At 41.1% G+C, this 21,870-nt stretch overlaps 1 protein-coding gene across 1 annotated transcript; it reads right to left on the reverse strand.

Annotated features, from left to right (window-relative positions):
* Nucleotides 1-727: 727 nt before the first annotated feature.
* nek3 (NIMA related kinase 3) lies at nucleotides 728-11,740 on the reverse strand. The gene is made up of 13 exons (XM_080888355.1): nucleotides 11,419-11,740; nucleotides 10,993-11,086; nucleotides 10,783-10,880; nucleotides 10,617-10,700; nucleotides 6,710-6,777; nucleotides 6,542-6,628; nucleotides 2,779-2,833; nucleotides 2,500-2,709; nucleotides 2,189-2,303; nucleotides 1,884-2,051; nucleotides 1,677-1,796; nucleotides 1,465-1,582; nucleotides 728-1,247 (listed from the first exon to the last, which is right to left on the reverse strand). The coding sequence occupies exons 1-13, from the start codon at nucleotides 11,548-11,550 to the stop codon at nucleotides 1,181-1,183; spliced, it is 1,416 nt and encodes a 471-aa protein (XP_080744481.1). The 5' UTR covers nucleotides 11,551-11,740; the 3' UTR covers nucleotides 728-1,180.
* Nucleotides 11,741-21,870: the final 10,130 nt, after the last annotated feature.

A 21,870-nucleotide genomic window follows, 5' to 3' on the forward strand; every position in this document is an offset into this window, starting at 1 on the left:
TGGGCGAGCCCTCATCTGGGACTCTCCTCAGCTCTTACTGGAACAGTGGCGCGGCTGCCCCTCTGTTGGTCTTCCATGGTCTCTTGTGTTCTGGGGGCCTCTGGATGTCTGGAGTTTTGATCTCCTCCATACCCGCTTCACACCCTGGAGGACGGGGCTGTGGCCCCCCCACACTCCCTAGCAGATCATTACATGGAGAAACCTTTGGAATGCAAGCATGCTGATCCACACAGGTATGCACACATGGGTATTCACAGACGCGGACTAAAGCTTTCTTGGCTGCTACCTCAAAGCACACTGTGCGCTGTCTATCTTGCGTGCTGCACAATATCGTTTATTATTTAGTAAATATTGATATCTATGACTAGCTAGTTTATTGTGATGGTGCTTTGTTTTCTCTATTATTATGTTGCTCTTTGTTGTTTGCTGTCTCCTCTGTTTGTTTTTTTTGTTGTTTGTTTTTTTTTTTTTCTCCATACAGGTGACCCAGGAGTTCTTTTTTTTTTTCTCTCTCTTCCCCCCCCTTCTCACCGTCTCTTCTCCCCTTTGGTTTTCTTTCTTTCTCTCCCCCTCTTTCTCTCATTCATTCCCCCTGTCCTATTTATTTAAAAAAAAAAAAAAAAAAAAAAAAAAATGACAAAGGATGAACTGAAGCTCTGCCATCACGTAATGTCGCATACTGCTGTTTCTGATGTCATTTAGAAAAAAAAAAAAGAAAAAAAAAAAGAAAAAAAAAAAAAGAAAATGAAAAAACAACAAAGCAGCTGAAAATACCAGATATGTGGTTTGTTTAGTCACAAGAATAAAAGCCATATAACAGCAACAAGATGTTTAGTCTGCTTTTGATATCGCAAAAGAAACAGACTTCAAAAGGTGCAGGCGGGCTCAAATTGGTGCGACTGCATGGAGACATAACCTTTCTGACTCTAATATTTCCTGTTTTCCAACAAGCCAAACAGAAGCTTCCCAGTGGCCTCAAATTGCAAGGAATGTTTATCACTGCTAACCTGAGGCGAACACAACTTATTAAACAGAGCACACAAAACTTCTAAACATCTTTATGTGCACAAGGTTTTCTGACAGCAAGCTGAAAAATAAACACAGTTAAAATTTTAGTGTGTTGTTGCAGCATTTAAAAGTTAACCTTTCCTTTTTTACAGGCTCAGAAGGAAAAAAGGTCTTAGTGTTCCAAAAATATTTTCTCAGCTTCATCCATCCAGTCACATGGAGATTCCTCTTCAAAGTCCCTGCAGTGAGAGGACCAACAAAGTCAACACAATTTAAGAACTATACTTTCATTCAGTATCCTTCCCATTTCAGTCTTTTTCTCACCCTGTTCACATTAAAATCAATTAAAACACTGCTGTAACTATTTCCCTTTATGTCCAGATGCTGTACAACATCATCTAATATGCTCTGCATTAATGCTGGGATATTAAACAACAATATGTCAGGGTTACTTACGTGTCTTCATCATCAGAGCGTGGCTGCAGTCGGTCCTCGTCTATAACCAGCTCTTGTTCGGGCCCATCCGTGTCATCACCCTGAGGATGGGAGAGTGGTCCCAACAGAGGGTCTTCACCTGAACAACACCACAATGATGAACACATTAAAGATTTCAGTTGGGCTATCTACAGCTTATATTGAGATAAGAGTCTGCTCACAGATCAGCAGACCTCTGTTTATTATGAAGGTGCTGGAGGCTTTGCTCAGCTGAGCCTTCTCCAGCAGACTCAGAAGCCTCTCAGGAGGATTCCTTTCCCATCGTCTTCTCTGCCTGCTGTCCTCTGGCTCCCCTGCAACAGAATGCTTTGGTTTGGCATTTCAGTCTCCGCCGCTTATTTTTGCACCTTTCAGGAAATGAAATTCTGCTGCTACCATACCTTCATGAGTAGAACTTGTGAAGGTCCAGCCAGTTGATGTCACGCTGTCAGATGAAACCAGACTGGCATTAGCTAACACCTGCAGCACGGTGTCTGATGGCTCAGTAGACCACTGCTTTCGAGGGGCGGGGTCTCTGCTTTCGAAGCAGCTTTTTGATAAGTCCATACCTGATTTAAAGGGTTATTTAGGACATATTTTGATGACAAACCATACAGTCTTAAGAACAAATTCAGTAATGTAACCCTGCCAGCAGTGCAACAGTAGATCATTTTCTTCAACATAACATTGTTAGCTTTGACTCCACCTTCAGATGTTGATGTTTTTATTAAACTCTTCTCTCCCAGAAGACGAGCCACATTCTTTCCCTCCTCTCTGTTCCATCGACCTGTATGCCTCGCCTGCTCCTCCCTCTCTGAGGCCTGTAAAAGATTCAAAACACCGCCCTGAATCAAATGCACAGCACGAGCTCTGCGGCCATCTGAACAAACAAAGGGTCCACATTGGATTACCACAGCTGGCAAAGTTGCGTAAGAGTTTAAATTCTCATGCTACCATTAGGTCAAAACAGCAAGTGACTGTGATGAATGTGCAGCCCTAAAATCAGGTTCAACATACTGATTTTCCCTGGGAGGGCAGGTGTGTACGCAAGAGTTTAGAAACCCTGTGAGAGGTCAGGATGGTGTGCAGGGACGGTCTGTCTTTCGGGTTTGTCTTGAACATCTGCTTGACCAAGTACTGCAACTCATAAGGAAGATGACTGGGGAGGGGAGGGTATGCACCCCGGCACACCTTAAGAATCAGACTCTTCCAGCTGGATGCCTGGAACTGGACACAGGAGAAAAGCGTGAAGACACAACAAACCACACTGTGCATGAAGTGTGGAGGAGGGAGTACCGGGTGTCGCAGGGTGCAGAGCTCGTACAGGACGCAGCCTAGAGACCACACATCACTGCAGAACACACAAAGGGAGAAATGGTTATTCATTCACACCAGACATTTCATCATGTACTGGCAGAGTCAGAGAGAACTGGTTAACCCATGCATGAGTTACACAATCACTGCTGAGCCCCTTTAGTCAGAGAACTCAAACTAAATCAGAGACTGAAAATAACATGTAAATGTATGCTGTCAGGGAAAAAAAAGCCTGCAGAGAGACTCTAAGCCGGGGGTTCTCAAAGTTTTAATGACTTAGTCCCACTTTAAGAAGCCAGAATATGACTTAACTTTTAGTTAGTCTTTGCACTGTCTCTCTACAGAGGATGACAGTGTTTTATGTTGCTATTTCTTCATTTTATTCATTTTATTCAGTCACTTTTTGTTCTGGTACATAGTTGTTATTCATGTATTACTCAAGTGAGTGTTACAGTGCTTGATGCTAGCTGTATACGTCAGTGTTAGGAATGTTCAGTCGGCTATGATGGCAAGAACAGAAGAGTTGGGTTTGAAAAGAGATGATCCCTTGGTATCATTCTGCCCTGCTCTATCGTAACACGACATGAAGTGTGGCTGAATGAAATGTGCAGCGGCAGACTCGAGGGCCACTCGAGGGCTAGCACTTGGTGATCCAAGTCCTTTAAGATCTCTGGATATTTTTGTAGTGCAGATTTCACACATACTTTCAATAACTACTGTAGGCATTCCAATGAACTATAATTATCACATACAGTAATTCCGCATAAACGCACAAATATGTACACACACTCTGCAGGTGCTCTACTGTCACCATAGTTTGACCAGATTTGGTTCTGGCATGTCCCTTTTTAAAAATAAAAACCACACAGTTGGTTAAACAGATGTATTATTTGTATGTACAGTCATGGCACAAAGTTGATTTTTCAGATTTTCTTTAGATTATTTTTACATGTTTTTTTTTTGATATTGTGAATAACACAAGGGTTCTGTGAGATTCAAAACATTTTTATTGGCAAACAAATAAAAATTTAGTATGGGCAGTGACAGCACTGCCAACAATTTTTGCACACAACTGTAGACTATTCTAGCATAGGTTCCTGTTTCTTTTCTCATCGATCTAGTTACTATTAATCCGTATTCACAAATTTTATTCATGTAGAAAACATGCCCAGAAACTCTTGTTAGCACATTTTAGTCAATTCATACACTCACCGGCTATTTTAGTGGGTACATGACGGCCTGCTGAAAACGGGAATCAAAATGGGGAAGAAAGGAGATTTAAATGTAAATGTGGCACGTTAGCGCCAGACAGACTATACTGTATATTTTAAAAACTGCTGATCTGCTGGGATTTTTCTGACACAACTACCTCTGGGTTTACAGAGAATAGTCAGAAAAAAGAGAAAATATCTAGCAAGCATAATTTCCTTGGGTCAGAATGACTTATTGATGCCAGAGGTCAGAGGAGAATGGCCAGACTGCTTTGAGCTGATAGGAAGGCAACAGTAAATCAAATAATCACTTACTACAACCAAAGTATGCTGAACAGGATCTCTGAACGTGCAAAATGTTGAACATGAAAATGCTGCGCCACAGCAGGAGAATAAATACACCGAGTGCCACTCTTGTCAGCAAAAAACAGGAAACCGAGGCCACAATTCACACCAAAATTGAACAACATACAGTGGGGCAAAAAAGTATTTAGTCAGCCACCGACTGTGCAAGTTCTCCCACCTAAAATGATGACAGAGGTCAGTAATTTGCACCAGAGGTACACTTCAACTGTGAGAGACAGAATGTGAAAAAAAAATCCATGAATCCACATGGTAGGATTTGTAAAGAATTTATTCGTAAATCAGGGTGGAAAATAAGTATTTGGTCAATAACAAAAATACAACTCAATACTTTGTAACATAACCTTTGTTGGCAATAACAGAGGTCAAACGTTTACTATAGGTCTTTACCAGGTTTGCACACACAGTAGCTGGTATTTTGGCCCATTCCTCCATGCAGATCTTCTCGAGAGCAGTGATGTTTTGGGGCTGTCGCCGAGCAACACGGACTTTCAACTCCCGCCACAGATTTTCTATGGGGTTGAGGTCTGGAGACTGGCTAGGCCACTCCAGGACTTTCAAATGCTTCTTACGGAGCCACTCCTTTGTTGCCCGGGCGGTGTGTTTTGGATCATTGTCATGTTGGAAGACCCAGCCTCGTTTCATCTTCAAAGTTCTCACTGATGGAAGGAGGTTTTGGCTCAAAATCTCACGATACATGGCCCCATTCATTCTGTCCTTAACACGGGTCAGTCGTCCTGTCCCCTTGGCAGAAAAACAGCCCCATAGCATGATGTTTCCACCCCCATGCTTCACAGTAGGTATGGTGTTCTTGGGATGCAACTCAGTATTCTTCGTCCTCCAAACACGACGAGTTGAGTTTATACCAAAAAGTTCTACTTTGGTTTCATCTGACCACATGACATTCTCCCAATCCTCTGCTGTATCATCCATGTGCTCTCTGGCAAACTTCAGACGGGCCTGGACCTGCACTGGCTTCAGCAGCGGAACACGTCTGGCACTGCGGGATTTGATTCCCTGCCGTTGTAGTGTGTTACTGATGGTGACCTTTGTTACTTTGGTCCCAGCTCTCTGCAGGTCATTCACCAGGTCCCCCCGTGTGGTTCTGGGATCTTTGCTCACCGTTCTCATGATCATTTTGACCCCACGGGATGAGATCTTGCGTGGAGTCCCAGATCGAGGGAGATTATCAGTGGTCTTGTATGTCTTCCATTTTCTGATGATTGCTCCCACAGTTGATTTTTTCACACCAAGCTGCTTGCCTATTGTAGATTCACTCTTCCCAGTCTGGTGCAGGTCTACAATACTTTTCCTGGTGTCCTTCGAAAGCTCTTTGGTCTTGGCCATGGCGGAGTTTGGAGTCTGACTGTTTGAGGCTGTGGACAGGTGTCTTTTATACAGATGATGAGTTCAAACAGGTGCCATTCATACAGGTAACGAGTGGGGGACAGAAAAGCGTCTTACAGAAGACGTTACAGGTCTGTGAGAGCCAGAGATTTTCCATGTTTGAGGTGACCAAATACTTATTTTCCACCTTGATTTACGAATAAATTCTTTACAAATCCTACCATGTGAATTCATGGATTTTTTTTTCACATTCTGTCTCTCACAGTTGAAGTGTACCTCTGGTGCAAATTACTGACCTCTGTCATCATTTTAAGTGGGGGAACTTGCACAATCGGTGGCTGACTAAATACTTTTTTGCCCCACTGTAGATTAGGAAAATATTGTGCGGTCTTACAAGTCTCAATTTCTGCTGCCACATTTGGATGGCATGATCTGAATCTGGCATGAGCAGCATGAAAACATGCTAATCTCCTGTTCAGCAGCATGCTGAGCAGGAGATTTGCAGCACAGGTGTTCAGTTGGCAAATCTGCAGCAACTGTGTTGCTATAATGTTAATATGGACAAAAACTTTGAGAAACCCTCCACCCTCCTATTGAATTAAAGCAGTTCTGAGGGTAAAAGGGGTTTTAACCCAGTCATAGCAAGCTGTACCTAATGAAGTGGTTGGTGAGTGTATATTTACATTTCTGCTTTTAACATTTCTTGTTACAATGGCACACATTTTCTAAGCACAGACACTGATCTATGGAGAAGAAACATAATTTCATCTTTATATTGTTTAATATAAACCGGAGGATCCAGCCGAACGCTCACAGTAGCATACCTCTTATTGTTGTACGGCTTATTGTCCCAGATTTCTGGTGCCACATAATACGGAGTTCCAACATATGCATGAGCGTAAGCCTTCGAGCTGGAACAAATTTACAATCAAATTTAAAATCGACAAACTCAACATTAACTTTAAAAAGCTGAACAGCATCAGGTTCTTTACCTGTTCAAAATACAGGCTGAGCCAAAGTCTCCAAGCTTGACTGTCCCATTATCGGTCAGGAAAATGTTCTGGGTGAGGATGAAAGATAAGTGATGATTTAACATGACACAAGCTATAAGTACAGCCAATTATGGCAAAATGAGATTATATCACATAGATGGGTTGTAATGTTTCTGATCTGGATCAGCAGTTTCATTTTTGTTCATTTCATTCAACACACAACCAAGCAAAATGATTCCAATTTGGATTCAATTGTGCTTGCCTGACATGAAATTCACTGATCCACACCACCGGGATATACAGCAATGACATTGGAATGTCATTCGGGCTGGAGAAGTGTACTCAGATGGTAACAAAGACTGGGAAGGTAGTCAGAATTGAGGGAATCACACTACCAGATGGCAACACTGCAGACATAGAGGACAGCTACAAGTATCTGGGGATCCCACAGGCAAATGTTTATCCATGAAGAGGCTGCTAGGAAAGCTGCAACCATGAAGTACCCGCAGAGAGTCAGGCAAGTCCTGAGAAATCAGCTGAACAATAAGAACAAGATCCGGGCTATCAACACCTACGCTCCGCCCGTGAGCAGGTACCTGGCCAAAGGAGAAGATAGAAGCCACTGACATCAAAACCAGGAAGCTCCCCACCATGCATGGAGGATTCACCCCAAGTCCAGCACCCTGAGGCTATACGCTAAGCGGAAGGAAGGAGGCCGGGGAATGGTGAGTGTCAGTACCACAATCCAGGATGAGACAATGAACATCCACAAATACATCAGGAAGATGGCCCCAACTCACCGCGTGCTCAGTGAATACCAGGCAGCAGAAACCCAAGAAAAGGAGGAAGAAGAGGAACCACCATGGAAGGATAGGCCCCTGCACGGTATGTACCAGAGGCAGATAGAGGAAGTGGCTGACATCGAGAAGTCCTACAAGTGGCTGAACAAAGCTGGACTGAAAGCAGCACAGAGGCACTAATCATGGCAGCACAGGAACAAGCTCTGAGCACAAGATCCATAGAGGCTGGGGTCTATCACACCAGGCAAGACCCCAGGTGCAGGCTGTGTAAAGATGCCTCTGAGACAATCCAGCACATAACAGCAGGGTGCAAGATGCTAGTAGCCTGCTGCAATAGATGTAGGCTGCCGGGGGATTCCCATGATGCATTGAGTTTTTCCTTTCCAGTCACCTTTCTCACTCACTATGTATTAATAGCAGTGTTGGGACTAACGCGTTATTAAGTAACGCGTTACAGTAACTACGTTATTATTGTGGTAACGAGCACGGTAACTAGTTATTATGCCAAAATCAGGAACGCGTTACTCGTTACTGGGATTTAGATAGGGTCGTTACTCGTTACTTCGTGTGGTGGCATCGCGGAGTTTCCACAGATTCAGTAACATTAGCAAGTGGTGGAGGCAGCAGGTGGATGAAGGAAAAGGGACGAAGAAGGAAAAGAGACCCGAGGCGGCCGCCGGTCCAAGTGTGAACTGAACTTCAGGTAAGAAGTTATGACCTGCAGTCTCTCTGGGTCAGATATAAACCAAGCTTAGGTGGAGTTTATTTTCGTTATTCTGACTTTTTCCGTACTGCGTGCTAGCTAGCATGACGGAGTTTCTACACAGTTGGGTGGTGCTATGAAGTTAATGATGTTGAACCTTATTTTGTTCATAAGTTATTAGAGTTGCCAGCCGTCCCGTCTGGTATTCAGAGAAAATATTACGCGTTTCTTATTGAGGTGAAAAGGAACAGTTTGTCCCGTAATTCAGCTACAATGAAAAAGGCACAAAGCTGGAGTTATTCTGTGTCTTTACGCTGCACAGCTGCCTCTTCTCCTCTCATTCTCCCCCCTCCCTCTCCCGTTTCTACTTCAATCATGAAACTGATCAATGATCAGCTGATCGGCTCTCTTGTTTGTTTATCGCCCACTTTGCGCCGAAAGAGGAAACCAGCGGATGTCGCGCTAAACAACAGCAGCACGTTTAAGCTTGATCAGCTGTTGTTAGAATTTATTTAATATTAATTTCTAGTATCAGCTGATGTTTGCTGGAGCCACAGCTGTAAAAAAAAAGCTGCTGTTCATGATATGGTTTGGTTATCTGGTGAGAGGGAAACATGAAGATGAAACCAGGAGATGTCCTTACTGGATCATCAGAGCTGAACAGGTGATGGAGAAACAGGTTTACCTTTTAGGTGACATGAATGAGTTGAAGGGAAGTTATGAACTGTTTCTGAGAGACAAATAACCCCAGGATCCTTTTTTAGGTAGCTGACAGCTGGTAACTGTGCAGGTGCGGATCTAGCAAAGTGTGGCCAAGGGGGCATGTAGGGCATTAACAGGGAATGGGGGGCACAAAGAAATACTTTTCTTTCTTATTCTCATTTAAAATGTCTAGCTTTTAAAAAATAATTATCTGAATCTTACAACAAACGATTGATAGATTGATGCATATATACCATCAAAACAGTGTACATCACTGTCACAACAGTGTTTGTTTTCATTCAAAGGCTTTATGATTTTTCCTATAATGGTGGGCCAGTTTCTAGTCAAAATGCCCGGGCCAATTTTCTGTCCCAGTCCAGCCCTGTATGCAGCTCATCTGCAGTCTGGTGTTACCTACATCTTCCTATTCAGAAGGCAGAATTTCTGAGTTCTGAGTACAATCGAAAGCACCACGACTGCAGTTTTTGTGTTGGATGTAAAAGGCGCACATGACTCTGTGACGTAGGCTAGAATCATGGCAGCAGTCAATGACGGTCCAGGCGTGGGATTTCTCTCGTGGAAATATGCACGTTATCATATCCTTTCTATTGGTAGGTGGCACAGTGCACTTGTGGCAAGTAAGCAAGCTAGAAGACTGGCAAAGTTATGGAAGAAACACATTAACAAGAGAATTCTGAGTAAAACCAAAGTTACTTTCCCTAGTAACTAATTACTTTGAAAGTAACGAGTAACTTGAAGTAACTGAGTTACTTTTGAGAGAAGTAACTAGTAATGTAACTAAGTTACTATTTTAAAGTAACTTACCCAACACTGATTAATAGACCTCTCTGCATTGAATCATATCTGTTATTAACCTCTGTCTCTCTTCCACAGCATGTCTTTATCCTGTCTTCCTTCTCTCACCCCAACCGGTCGCAGCAGATGGCCGCCCCTCCCTGAGACTGGTTCTGCCGGAGGTTTCTTCCTGTTAAAAGGGAGTTTTTCCTTCCCACTGTCGCCAAAGTGCTTGCTCATAGGGGGTCATATGATTGTTGGGTTTTTCTCTGTATCTATGAAGCGCCTTGAGGCGACTTTTGTTGTGATTTGGCGCTATATAAATAAAATTGAATTGAAATTGAATAGTATACAGAAACATCTGTGCCGAATATGGCCTGGAAGTTCCGAGGTCAAAATCAGACACGCCCCCTAGGGCGAGCTAAGATCCTGTGGGACTTCCAGATACAGACGGACAAAATGGCAGTAACATCAGGAAGAAGGAACACAAGAAGCTAGAGAAGTAGCACGGGGTCAGAGAAGAGCTCAAGAAGATGAGAAGGGTGAAGGTAACAGTGGTCCAAGTGGTAATCGGAGGACTAGGTGCAGTGACTCCTAAGCACAGTCACTGTCTATAGGTCTGTTGCATATTTTTTACACACTGGGCTAAAATATGCTGATCATGGATACCTTTTTTTAAGATGTAATTTAGCTGAAATCTGGAATTACAGAGCTGAATTTGTTCAGTAAATGCTACCGAGTGACATGAGTGTTCAAACTGAGAGAACTGAGAGAACAAACATAGGAAATCTGATTCTTCTCTCTATGTTGAAGGCAGGTTTGACCTGAATGAACCAGAAGACACATTCATTAATGTACCCTGAACAAAGTAAAATGCATAAGCTAGAAAACCTAGACGTGACTGTACCTTGGATTTCAGATCTCTGTGCAGAACTCGCTGATCATGGATATGCTTTGCACCTGCGCACATTTCAGCGAACCACTTCAAGATCTGAAAAAAGAATTTAAAAACCCAATGAAACACAAGTAGGGAAGGGTAATTGTGATCATGAGTGCAGGAAGTCAGGACGTACATTATCAACACTGAACTGGTTTGACTTCTGTTGCTTAATCCTCTGGAGCAGATCTCCTCCGCTGCAGTACTCCATAACAATCCACAGGAGTTCATCAGCTAAACAAACACAATCACACATGCTATTTTGAAATCCAAACAATCGTAACTGTATGCTCATAAAAGGTTTGCAATGACTTTTAAAGCGAGTGATATTCGTGTGTACGATTACCCTCGAATGCCTCCCTGAAAGCCACAATATTAGGATGTTTCATTCTGGACAGCAGGATGGCTTCCCTCCTCGAATTCTCCAGTTTGGACTGATTCTATAAAAATGCAAATGCAAACATGATTGTATTCCATACAGCGCGAAACAAAACAAACAAACAAAGGCAGGCTGACAACAAACAGCTTCCATGTCTCAGTGTAAGCAGCAATCTGGCAGGTTATCAGCAAGGCGCAAAAAACGAAACTAAACTCAAATAAAATAAAAAATTTCCATATCCGACCCCAGGCTGCAACATCACGCCTGGAATTCCAACAAGTCTTATTTTACTTGAATGTTTTATAATCATCACAGTTTCGGGGGAAGATTTGAATCAGACTGATCCGTTTGCTCCAAACAGGTGAGGACATTCCCTCCTTTCCTTGCACATACCTTTGGCAGCTGAATCTCCTTCACCACATATTTTTCCTGACTGCTTTTACACCGCACTAACACGGCCCGGCCAAACGAGCCTTCACCGAGCACTTTAACAAGTGAGTATTTCTCCATCGATCTTCTCCACATAAAAGACAAAGAGGGAAAGAGAAAGAGCACACTGGGGGAAATAACTACAGCGGGATGAGCCGATGGAGCCGACCCTTCACATCACTGCTTTTTTTAAGCCGCGTGTGATCGTACAGGGATTTTTTTTTACAATACATACAGAAGAATACCGTCCCAAAATAACCTCCACCTAGACTAGTGCGGTTTATCTGGCCACTACTTCCTTATTATTATATGACGTAGGGCGAGGCGCCACTGTGCTACCCAGCGTGACCGCTAGATGGCAGAACACAACCTCGAAAACAGACTAATAGTTTCATATGTCATATTGTAAAAGCATTGTAACAAATATAGCAGTAGTTTTTTTTAAATGTAACACTATGCATTTGCTTAAAGTTGTATTATATGGTATTATGATTCTATATTATATTTGTATTTGAGAAAAAATATTCTTAACTAATAAAAAGTGATGTAAATAACTGAACAGCCATGTAATAATAACTCTTTGAATACCAACACTTGTTTCCTCGACATCATATAGACTTCCATGGAAATATTAATTAATTAATTAATTAATCAAATAAAGTGCTGGGACCCAGTTAGGTACTGATAGTGAGGCAGACAGCTTTACTTGTGAATCACAAGCATATTAAGCTGAAGTAAAACACATGTGTGTGCGTGCAGGGTAATGACATGGAAGAAGAGGTCCACAATGAATTAATGGAAATGAAACGGACTGTCACTATTCATCATAATGAAACGACTGGTTTGATATAATAGTTCTGATCAGGTAACTGAAGTTTTTGAGTTTAACCCCTCAAGCAAGGAAGTCCACCATAAATGATCCTGTTTTTCATTTCTTAGCAAATGCAATACAAAAAAACTGGCAACCAACCAACAAAAATGACTACAAAAACACATTAAATGTTAATAATCATGACTTTGCCCCCCCCCCCTCTTTTTTTTTTTTTTTTTTTTTTTTTAACGAAAACGCTTATTTGAAGGTAGGTAGGTATTTGGGGAGGACAGGGGCCTGTTTACTACTATGTTACATCATCCCTCCTTTTGACAACATGCAGTAAGGCTCTGAGCTGCGGTGGCCAGTTGTGTTCTAGTTTTGAAAGTGAAATCTTTTCCTATTCTTCCTATTTCAGTTTCTCAACAGTTCAAGGGCATGCTTGTGTCATATCTTTTTGTTTCATTATGCATCAAATGATCACAGTGGGTGACGGGTCTGGACTGCAGGCAGGCCAGCTGAGACTTGAAGTCTTTCACCACAGAGACATGCTGCTGTTATATGTGGAGAATGTAATTTGGCATTGCCTTGCTGAAATAAGCAAACCTGTTGCTGAAAATGGTGGAATCGTTTGGCAATAGTGATTTATCATTATGTCACTGCATCCCAGTACCAGGTGGTAGCAAGCTGAATGGGACCTCTCCACTTTGCGTGTGTTTGAGCTGTAGAAGGAAGCCAGAATCACAGACGAGAGGAAAACATGCAAAGTCCAGACAGAAAGACCCCAGCAAGATGGATTCAAACCCAGGACCTTCTTTGCTTTGAGGCAGTAATTCCAAATACAATTAATATTGACAGTAGATATTGGATAGCTTCCACTGCGCAGCTGTCATTCTTCAGTGTAGTGCTGCCTCAGGATATGAAGCTGTGAAGATTTTTATTATTATTTATTTATTTATTTGAGCGTTTTTGGCATTCGCCTGCAGAGATTTTTTTTTCAGATTCTCTTAATCCTTTAATGATATTATGTGCCACAGATAAGGAATTATTTGCCATTTTCCCATTTCTACTTGATAATATTACAGTCACATTGTTGCATTGTTCCTTACGCTGAATTCACAGGCTGGTGAAGCACCCCCCTCCTAGCTTTACTTCTAAAAGACTTGACGTCTGTATGATTTTTACACCCAGCCATGTTTCTAATTAACCTTGTTAGTTGTGAGATATTCCACCGGATGTCAGATTCTTTATAAAAAACAATGCAATCCATCATTTTTACTTGTTTACACTCATGTACATAAGCTATAAAAGTCTAAATATAAGATCCTGCCAGTACAGCGTTTTGAAATCAGTCTACAGAGCATCACACCAGCTTAAGCATCCATGTGAGAGTCTGCTAATTAACTTCCATATCAGATGGCAATGAATGAACTGGTGTGTAAATGTGTAAACTGTGCAAGGAAAGAAAGTGTCATTTGTAGCTCAGGAGTTGGAAGTTGAGCACACACCTCTGCTGTGCTTTAATGATCAGCAGAATCCCCCAAACAGCATCTTCTGCGTTTACCATAGAACCACAAATTATTTGTTTCATTACCTTCTGATATGCTTCCCCCTCTTTAGTATTGCTCTGGTTGCACCTATTAGCAAATAGCTGATCCTCCTCAGGAGGAAAATAAAGACAGTTACGAATTATGGTCCGACAGTTTGTTTACAGCTTCTGGATTATGCTGCACAAGCTGTTTGGGGAAATGTGATGGACATTTTCCCTTATTTTGGCACATATAATGATGTCTCATTTAGTCTGGAAAGAAGCCCTGACAAACTCTCAGTAGAGCCTATACTGATAAATGGTTGGGGGACTATATGCAGCATGGAAGAGCTATCTCTTTATGACAAGCTGTTAACTTTGCATTACAGAATTTAAAGGTAAATCAGAAAACCGATGAAGTTCAGCCTCTTGCTGGTGATTTCATCTACTTCCACAGAATAGTGTTTCTCCAATAAAACTAAAAACATGCTTTAAATACAAAGTTTGTTGGCCACCAGAGGACCAAACTGTAAAAGTTTATGTTTTTCTCTGACAGAGCTATTTTACATCACATTAAACGTTTGATTTGCGAGGTATTTGCTGATTCTATATGAAGGGCCTTGCTGTAGGCGTTTGTGGTATCAGACCGTATCAGATGCTGTGACTCATCTAATTTGTGCTGCTTCATAATTGATGGACGGCTGGCATGAAGCAGCTGTGGGGCAATAAAAATTAAAAATTAGCTTACAGGTTTCTCAATTCAGGATTTAGGCGCTGTATGATATATGGACAGGATCATGGAGGACATCAAAGTGAAATACAGTCTACAGTGCAATACATTTACATTTCATGTTCTTGAAAGAGAATACAAAAACACAGGCCAAGGAACAAAAATGACAAAGAAAACCTGTATTGATGACCTTCTTTCACTGTAATATATTTTAAGAGAAATTCTGTCATGAAATTTAAGCTTCATTTAATTTTTTATGTTTGACATTATAAGTGGAATACACCTTTTGTAACAAAAAAAAAAAACCTTGATGTCTTGCCAATTTAATTTCTAGGAGACGCTTATAGTATATTGAAAGCCATCAAATGTTCGGTCGTGGGAACAATTTGAAATCCATTGTCAGTGAAGGTGAATGTTTAAGTCCATCAGGGAACCATAAACCTGCATAAGATGTAATATGTAGTGTTTAAATTTAAAAAGAAAAAAAGCAGGGCATGAAATACCGCTGCAATATATTGTAACAACAGTGCATTGCCCAGGTGGCATTAGTATGAGAAAGTTAGGACAGTAGTAATAAATCTTCAAAATGAATGCTCTGAGCAGCTTTGTTTAATAAAAACAGCAAATTATAAGGAGCAAGCATTTTTTTTAAAAAATATTCATTGATATAAGCTACTTCATGGAGGAAATATTAAAGATGATGAGTACAATATCTTCAAACCATTGTTTCATTACCCACAGCTGTAAGCTACTCAGCTGTTCAAACAGAATTGGATTGAATGAATTCAATCCAATGATCAGCCATCAAAGAAGCAAGACTATGATTCAATGCACCGTGTGGGTGATGAAGGGCAGATCTAAAGTTCACCTGAATTATAAAGTCCATTTGAGAGACATAAAGCAACACTTTATCACCGTCCTTTCCCTCAGACCACAGTGCTGTCCTTCAGATAATTATCTGGGATATTTTTCACCTTGCCCCTCTTTCTTGTTACACTGTCCTCAAAGATAATTATCCTTCACATATTTTTGGATTTGAATCCTACTGAGTAAAAAAGGACAGGCTAAACAGTCTAAAGAGAATATATTCATTCACTTACTAAAGCCCCATATTCAAAATCCCACAAAATTAAAGAATAGATCCATTATAAGAAACTATTAATTAAAATACCGATTTCCTAGGTGGTTAATACCAATGCAACATTTTCAGTAGTAACTGCTTAGATGTTGCTGCCATCCAAAGAATCAAAAGAGAAATCTGTGGATGTTTTGTGAAACACTGTGTATCATATTTAAAGGTGAATGGCTAGGAGATTTAAAGAAGTAGTATCTCTTTGGGCACTGAAGGAAAAAAGATACGCCTATGAAGCAGGAAAGGGAAAAATATCTACAAAATAGTATAAAATGACCAAACTAAAGCTATGTAATCTAAAAATTGTACTTCATTACAGAGGTGAGTATATGTGGTGTGGTACTTTCCTTAATGCGCACTCTAATGTTCACATCATCCTGGGTGACATTAGTGGTTGAGAGCTTCTGTGGCAGTTCAAAGAAACTTAACAGCACATTTAAGACATACAGCAAGTGGGGAAAGACATAACAATATCATTATCAGACAACTAAATCACCTAAACAGCTTCAGTGGAATGCCTAGACCTATGTGAGCTCAAGAATGAAAGATAAATGCATTTTTCCCCCCAGAGATAATGAACCAAATATAGCACGGGCCACTTCTGCAAAATGAAAGAAAGTTCATAAAATGTATATAGTAGCGGGATAATGTTCGTAATCAGAGCAGACGTTCAACAAAACAGCATCCAAAAAAGGGAACACGTTTCTGAGTGTGTAAAGAGATAGACGCCAAGATATCGAAGACATCGAGATGAAAAGAAACCATGACTGATTTTCCAGGTTAGCTGGAGAACGAAACAAGGGCTGATTTTTGTCATCCCGAAGCAGTAAGAATTGACACACCTACAAATAAAAACCTCCGAAATATCATGAGAAATATATCATAGACGTCATGGGATTTTGTGCTGCTGGTACACCATGTGCAGTCATGTGATGTTTTGCAGAGGTACTATTCTAGTGCTTATAGACTTTTGCAGTATTTTGGAACATTTACCACACAACCACCAGAATGCCAGAGGAAGTTACCTCATAAACTCAGAGTACCAGCATCAGGGAGCAGTTCCCGGAGGAAAATTTTGCTGCTAACAATAGCTGTTTTCTTTTCCATTCCTCTGGTCTGGTATTTTTCACTGGGAAAGTGTATTATTTTTCACTTGATCTGGAGACAAATATCCAGCTCTAAAGCTTGTTGATTTTTGACTCTCGCTGTCTCTACTAAGTGGAATCAGGTGTGTGAGAAGTGCTAACCAGCTGCAAATCATCTGTAATCTTTCCAGCCTTACGTACGGGTCTCTGACTTCCCTACTTTACCAGACTGTAGACAATCCATCTTCACCAGCCTGAGTCCAGCTACTGATGCCCTCTCATTGTACTTTCCTTGTACGTATTTCCCTCTTCTGACTGCCCCTCTCTTGTCTTTCTCTGGCTGGGCTTGACATCGCTGGGCTCCATTTCCCCTCCCTTGTCCTGCATTGGTAAATCCATAAGCTGCCAACTTCAACCTTTCTTCCTGGCCCCTGGACTCAGTATTAACTTAACATGTGAATAGCTTGCTCTTTATTGCTACACCCTACTTCTTCTTCCTGTATTCTTCATTTTGGTTCTCTGTTCAGCCTTAACAATATCCAAGACCACCTGAAGTAAATCAGTTGCAACAACTTTTCAGGATGAAGTGCTTCATTTATGTATCATATAAAATAGGTTTGCTGCGATTCAAAATAGAATTAAAATGGTAGTACATTTGGAATCCTGTACTCGTGAGCTTTTGGAGACAGACAGAAGAATCAGCATGTTTCTCCTGGGAGGCCTTCTGTGCTGCAGAGGGTTGATAGCAGAGTTGATTACGCCAAACAATACCTCGGTGTTGTGACAATTTAGATAGGAGCTCAGAGAACGCTCCTCATACATCTTCTCTGCATATATCTCGTATTGCAGTATAGGTTCTCTATATGGCCCTGAAAATATTTGCACTTTTTTGGATGCTGTGTTTGTAAGGAGTTGTGTTTTTTGAGTAACAAGAAGACATTAATGATGGATTTTTCCTTTTTGATTTTCTAGTGCAACAGAACTCTGTTCAGCCTTTAATGAAAACTGTGCCATTTCTGCAAGCTTTGGGAAGCTCTCTGTGTTTTATTTTTTCTTTTTCCTTTGAGACAGTGCCTAGAGATATGGTTTCAGATCTCTGGAAAATTTGTGAGGCAGTAACTTTTGGTATTTAGGAATTATCTATAAAGTTATTGTACCCAGGTTTCACCCAAGTTTGGAAATAGGCTGCTGCTAGTTTCCTAGTTTGAGTTTTGACTGAAGTGTCTTAAAAGGCAATGGCAAGTGCACACAAGGAAGACATCTGTCTGAGGATACCAATGCTTTTTCACTAATGCTCTTTTACTCCCATCCCTCAGAGCCGGTCTCCTCTTACTAGGAAATAATTTGGATGAACTTGTGAAATGAAGTTATGAAGAGGAGAAGTGAGGCAATGTGGAAGCCATCTGAGATTTGGGTGTTTTTCTCATCATGAGAAATTGGAATGTTATTGATGAAGAGCTGCAGACATACAGCCCACAGGTTTATTTTATTACTAATGTCTGGGGAAAAAAATAGACAGATTTGGTATGTCTATTTATAAGAAAATAGAAACCAGTGACTGAAAATTCCAAGTAGGTGCGAGGTGCAACATGGTAAAATCTACAGAGAGCAACAGCAAAGCTGTCTTCTGCCCTGTGTGATATTAGTGCTCATACTAAAGCTTCACTCATAATCTCACCTGTGGCAAATATACAATCACCAATTAGCCTAGCCCTCCTAACTGCATGTCTTTGGACTGTGGAAGGGAGCTGGAGTACCCAGACAGAACATGCAGACTTCACACACACAGAAAGGCCCCGGCCAGATGGTGGATTTGAACCCAGGACCTTCTTGCTGTGATGCGACAGTGCTAACTACCACCCCACTGTGCTGCCCTAAATAGTAAAGCTGATATATAAAAACTGTATCACCACTATTCTGCATATAGATCATCCTTATCTGTCTGATACTTTATAATCACATTTTAATTAACTCTATGCACACCCATGTTAAGCCCATTTAGGTGATTTAAGTAGTTCCGGCTCATTAGAGGTCTTAAAAAGACAAGCTATCTCTCTCAGAGAGTAAAACTTTGCACGTGGAATCAATTCGGAATGTTACAATAGGAAAGGCAACAGAAAAATATTGTTTGCACTAGCTCACAATCATCTATCACCCCCAAGTCTAAATCTCATACTTCTGCAACTACATCTTCTTTTTGTTCTCAGTACCGCTGGCCTTACAAAGTGTGTAATATGTATTCTCTAATACATACCAATTTGTCATAACATGACCTTGCAGCTGTAGCACAGAGGACTGTGGGTCAGACTGACCAAAGAGTGTACTCACTCACTTACATACTGCAAAATGCTACCAAATGCAGTACAAGTTTAAGGTTAAGCTTTATTTGTCGCACACAGTATAGTCACGTATGTACCTAACTGACTGTGCATGAGGAAAAAAAGAAAGAAACAACCAACATAAACAATAAACCAAAATAAACAACAGTGCAATCATAAGAGACGTCAATGACTGAATATTGGTGTAGTGGGGGAGGAGCTTAAGTCTCTGTCTCATTTAACAGTCTAATGGTCTGAGCTAGATGCTCCTCCTGTTCCTCTGTCTTGGTCACCAGTAGACCATAGCGTCTCCCTGATAACAACAGAGAATACAATCTGTTGTTGGGAGTTGGGGTTCCCAGCAATCCTCTTGGCTCTTGTTCTACATTGTTGATGCCTTTCAGACTTGAGGGGAGTGGCCTTGATTGTTTTATCAGCTGAGTAACCCGCCTTCCTGAGGGCCAAGCGGTCCTGTTGGGTAAAGCTTCCCATCCAGGTGATGATACTTCAGCTACCACAAGTTCCTGAGTCGGAGGAGTACAGGCCAAGGTAACTCAGTTTAGTGAGTGACCCCAAAGGGACTATTGTGTTAAATGCTGAGCCATAATCAATAACTAGCAAGCTTAATATAAGCCTCTCACCTGGTGGCCAAGTGGGTGGGGTGGAGTGGAGTAGAGGGGAGTGAGTTGGGTAAGGCTTCATTTGTACAGCTACTGGGGTTCTGTGCAAATTGTAGAGGGTCAAGAAGGATGTGATGACGATTTTTGTTTTGTTTTTTTGCTATAGTTCATTGACATACTGTGAATGTTCGCCTAGATATTATATTAGATATTATATTAGATATATTCTAATTATGCCAGATGCCTCATTTTCTTCACCTGTGTCACATGCTTATGTGTTTGCTATTCTTAGCAGGGATTTGACAGAATGATGTAAGGAAGAGATGTAGGGATGAAGGACCCAAAGCTGCCAAACGGGAAAGCTTTGGTTACACAGCGTCAATCTTAAGTGATGTCGTCAAGCTATGATGTGCTGCGCAGCTGGATCACCTGTCAAACCGAATGGTACATCCACAGAAAAAACCCCAGAACTCCTTCTCCAAAAGGCCAATAAAGTCCAAGAGGTATTTATTCATTTAAAAGGTAAACCATGTTGGAAAACACACATGGGTGTGTGCGTGTGGTCTCTGGAAGGTAAACAGAGGTGCTAATAATATAGAGCAGACATTTTTCCTTGATCAAATATACTCTCTCTGTATGGGCTTTACCTTTTTACTAAGTTCAAACAAACTGCTAATTTTGAAACCCCGCTAACCAGAGCCTCCATATATCCCTGAGGGTGAACCAGCGAACCCTGGGCTGTAATCCCTCTATCCCTGTCTGTGAGCTTTGAGTAACAGCCTCTGATCCTCTTTGCTGATGTGGTTTGTCTGGTCTATGTTTTCATGAATTCCCTTTACTTCCCTGCCCATATTAACATGGTAATTGTCAGATCTCTAAAAGAAGACATACACAGCTAATTGGCACTTCCTTTAAGTAGAGCAGGGACTTGTGAATCACAGTAGGAAACAAAGAACGGAAAAATGTGGGTGGGATTTTATTTGAAATTAATAAGATGGAGTAACTTCAAAGTTAGTTTACATTCTAGTTAATGTGATCCACCTGTGTAGCTGTGTTTGATGTTGTGTGGGATGCACGTTAGTATTGAAGTTGGTTGTGTAGTTTTTATTTATGCCGCTGCCAGTACATTTAAATATTCCACTACAAAATAACTGCTCTGGGGGGGGAAAGTGAGGGTGACACTCTGCTATCTTTCTATACAGGCTCTCCAGATATCCTGCAGCATTATCCATTATGCAATATCTTTATGGAGATTGGTGTTATAGAAGCACAAAACCTTTTTTAAACATGGTTGCTCTTAAGGGCAGCAATTATCTTGCCCAAAAGTGCTGATGGAAAAAAATTAATAATTAGAAAGAACTAATTGATGTTGATGTATCTATCTGGCAGATTAAGTTCAACTCTCTCAAGGTTATTTAGGACTCTCTTTCTTAAATAATTACCATGGCACTGGGAGCTCAAAACATTAGGAAAACATCTTTGCTGTTACGACAATACAGAAATGTGCTCTTCTTAAGTTTCAGTGTGTTAAGCTCTCAGGGGCGTTGTAATCCTCCTAAAATGCTGCAGTTTTAACTGCCTCTAATTTAAGCAACATTCACTACGTTGCCTTTGTTGATTTCTCCTGATGTTGTTTTTCATCTCTTAAAGGTAAAAGGAAAAGCAATTTGGAAATAGACAATTTGCCTTAGGGTTCTTTTGGATCCAGTCCACGTAGTCTTTCTTTGTTTTTGTTTATATTAAGTTTACTTAGGCTGACCTTTAAAATATTAAAAATAAATACCCCTTTTTTTGCCTTCAAGACTGCCTTGGTACAGATTTGAAAAGGTGCTGGAAACATTCCTCAGGGATTCTGGTCCATATTGACATGATGGCATCACATAATTATAGACAGTGGAATTTAAGGATGCTCAGTTCATCTTGAGGAGCCGACACAAAATCTCCTAAATCGTTACATCACCACGGCCAGTCTGAACCAGTGAAGCAAGTTAGGATGAATCCGTGCTTCTATGGTTTAGCTAATCCAAACTTCCATATGTCCAAGGAGAAACGATGACTCATCAGACTAAGTAATGATTTTTCTATATTCTGTTGTCCAATTTTGTTGAGCCAGTGCAAACTGGAGCCATAGTTATCTCTTCTTAGCTGATAGGAGTGGCAGCTGGTGTGGTCTTCTGTTGCTGTAGCGCATC

This window comes from Rhamphochromis sp. 'chilingali' (genome assembly GCF_963969265.1).
Source record: "Rhamphochromis sp. 'chilingali' genome assembly, chromosome: 8".
Taxonomy (NCBI): domain Eukaryota; kingdom Metazoa; phylum Chordata; class Actinopteri; order Cichliformes; family Cichlidae; genus Rhamphochromis; species Rhamphochromis sp. 'chilingali'.

What these genes read in the sequence shown, in the direction of transcription:
- nek3 (XM_080888355.1), bottom strand. Translation starts at nt 11,550, where the DNA reads ATGTGGAGAAGATCGATGGAGAAATACTCACTTGTTAAAGTGCTCGGT. An exon ending in AGGAGATTCAGCTGCCAAAG is followed by an intron (nt 11,087 to 11,418) that starts GTATGTGCAAGG and finishes GCATTTTTATAG; the next exon opens with AATCAGTCCAAACTGGAGAA. An exon ending in AAAAACATCAACATCTGAAG is followed by an intron (nt 2,052 to 2,188) that starts GTGGAGTCAAAG and finishes CCTTTAAATCAG; the next exon opens with GTATGGACTTATCAAAAAGC.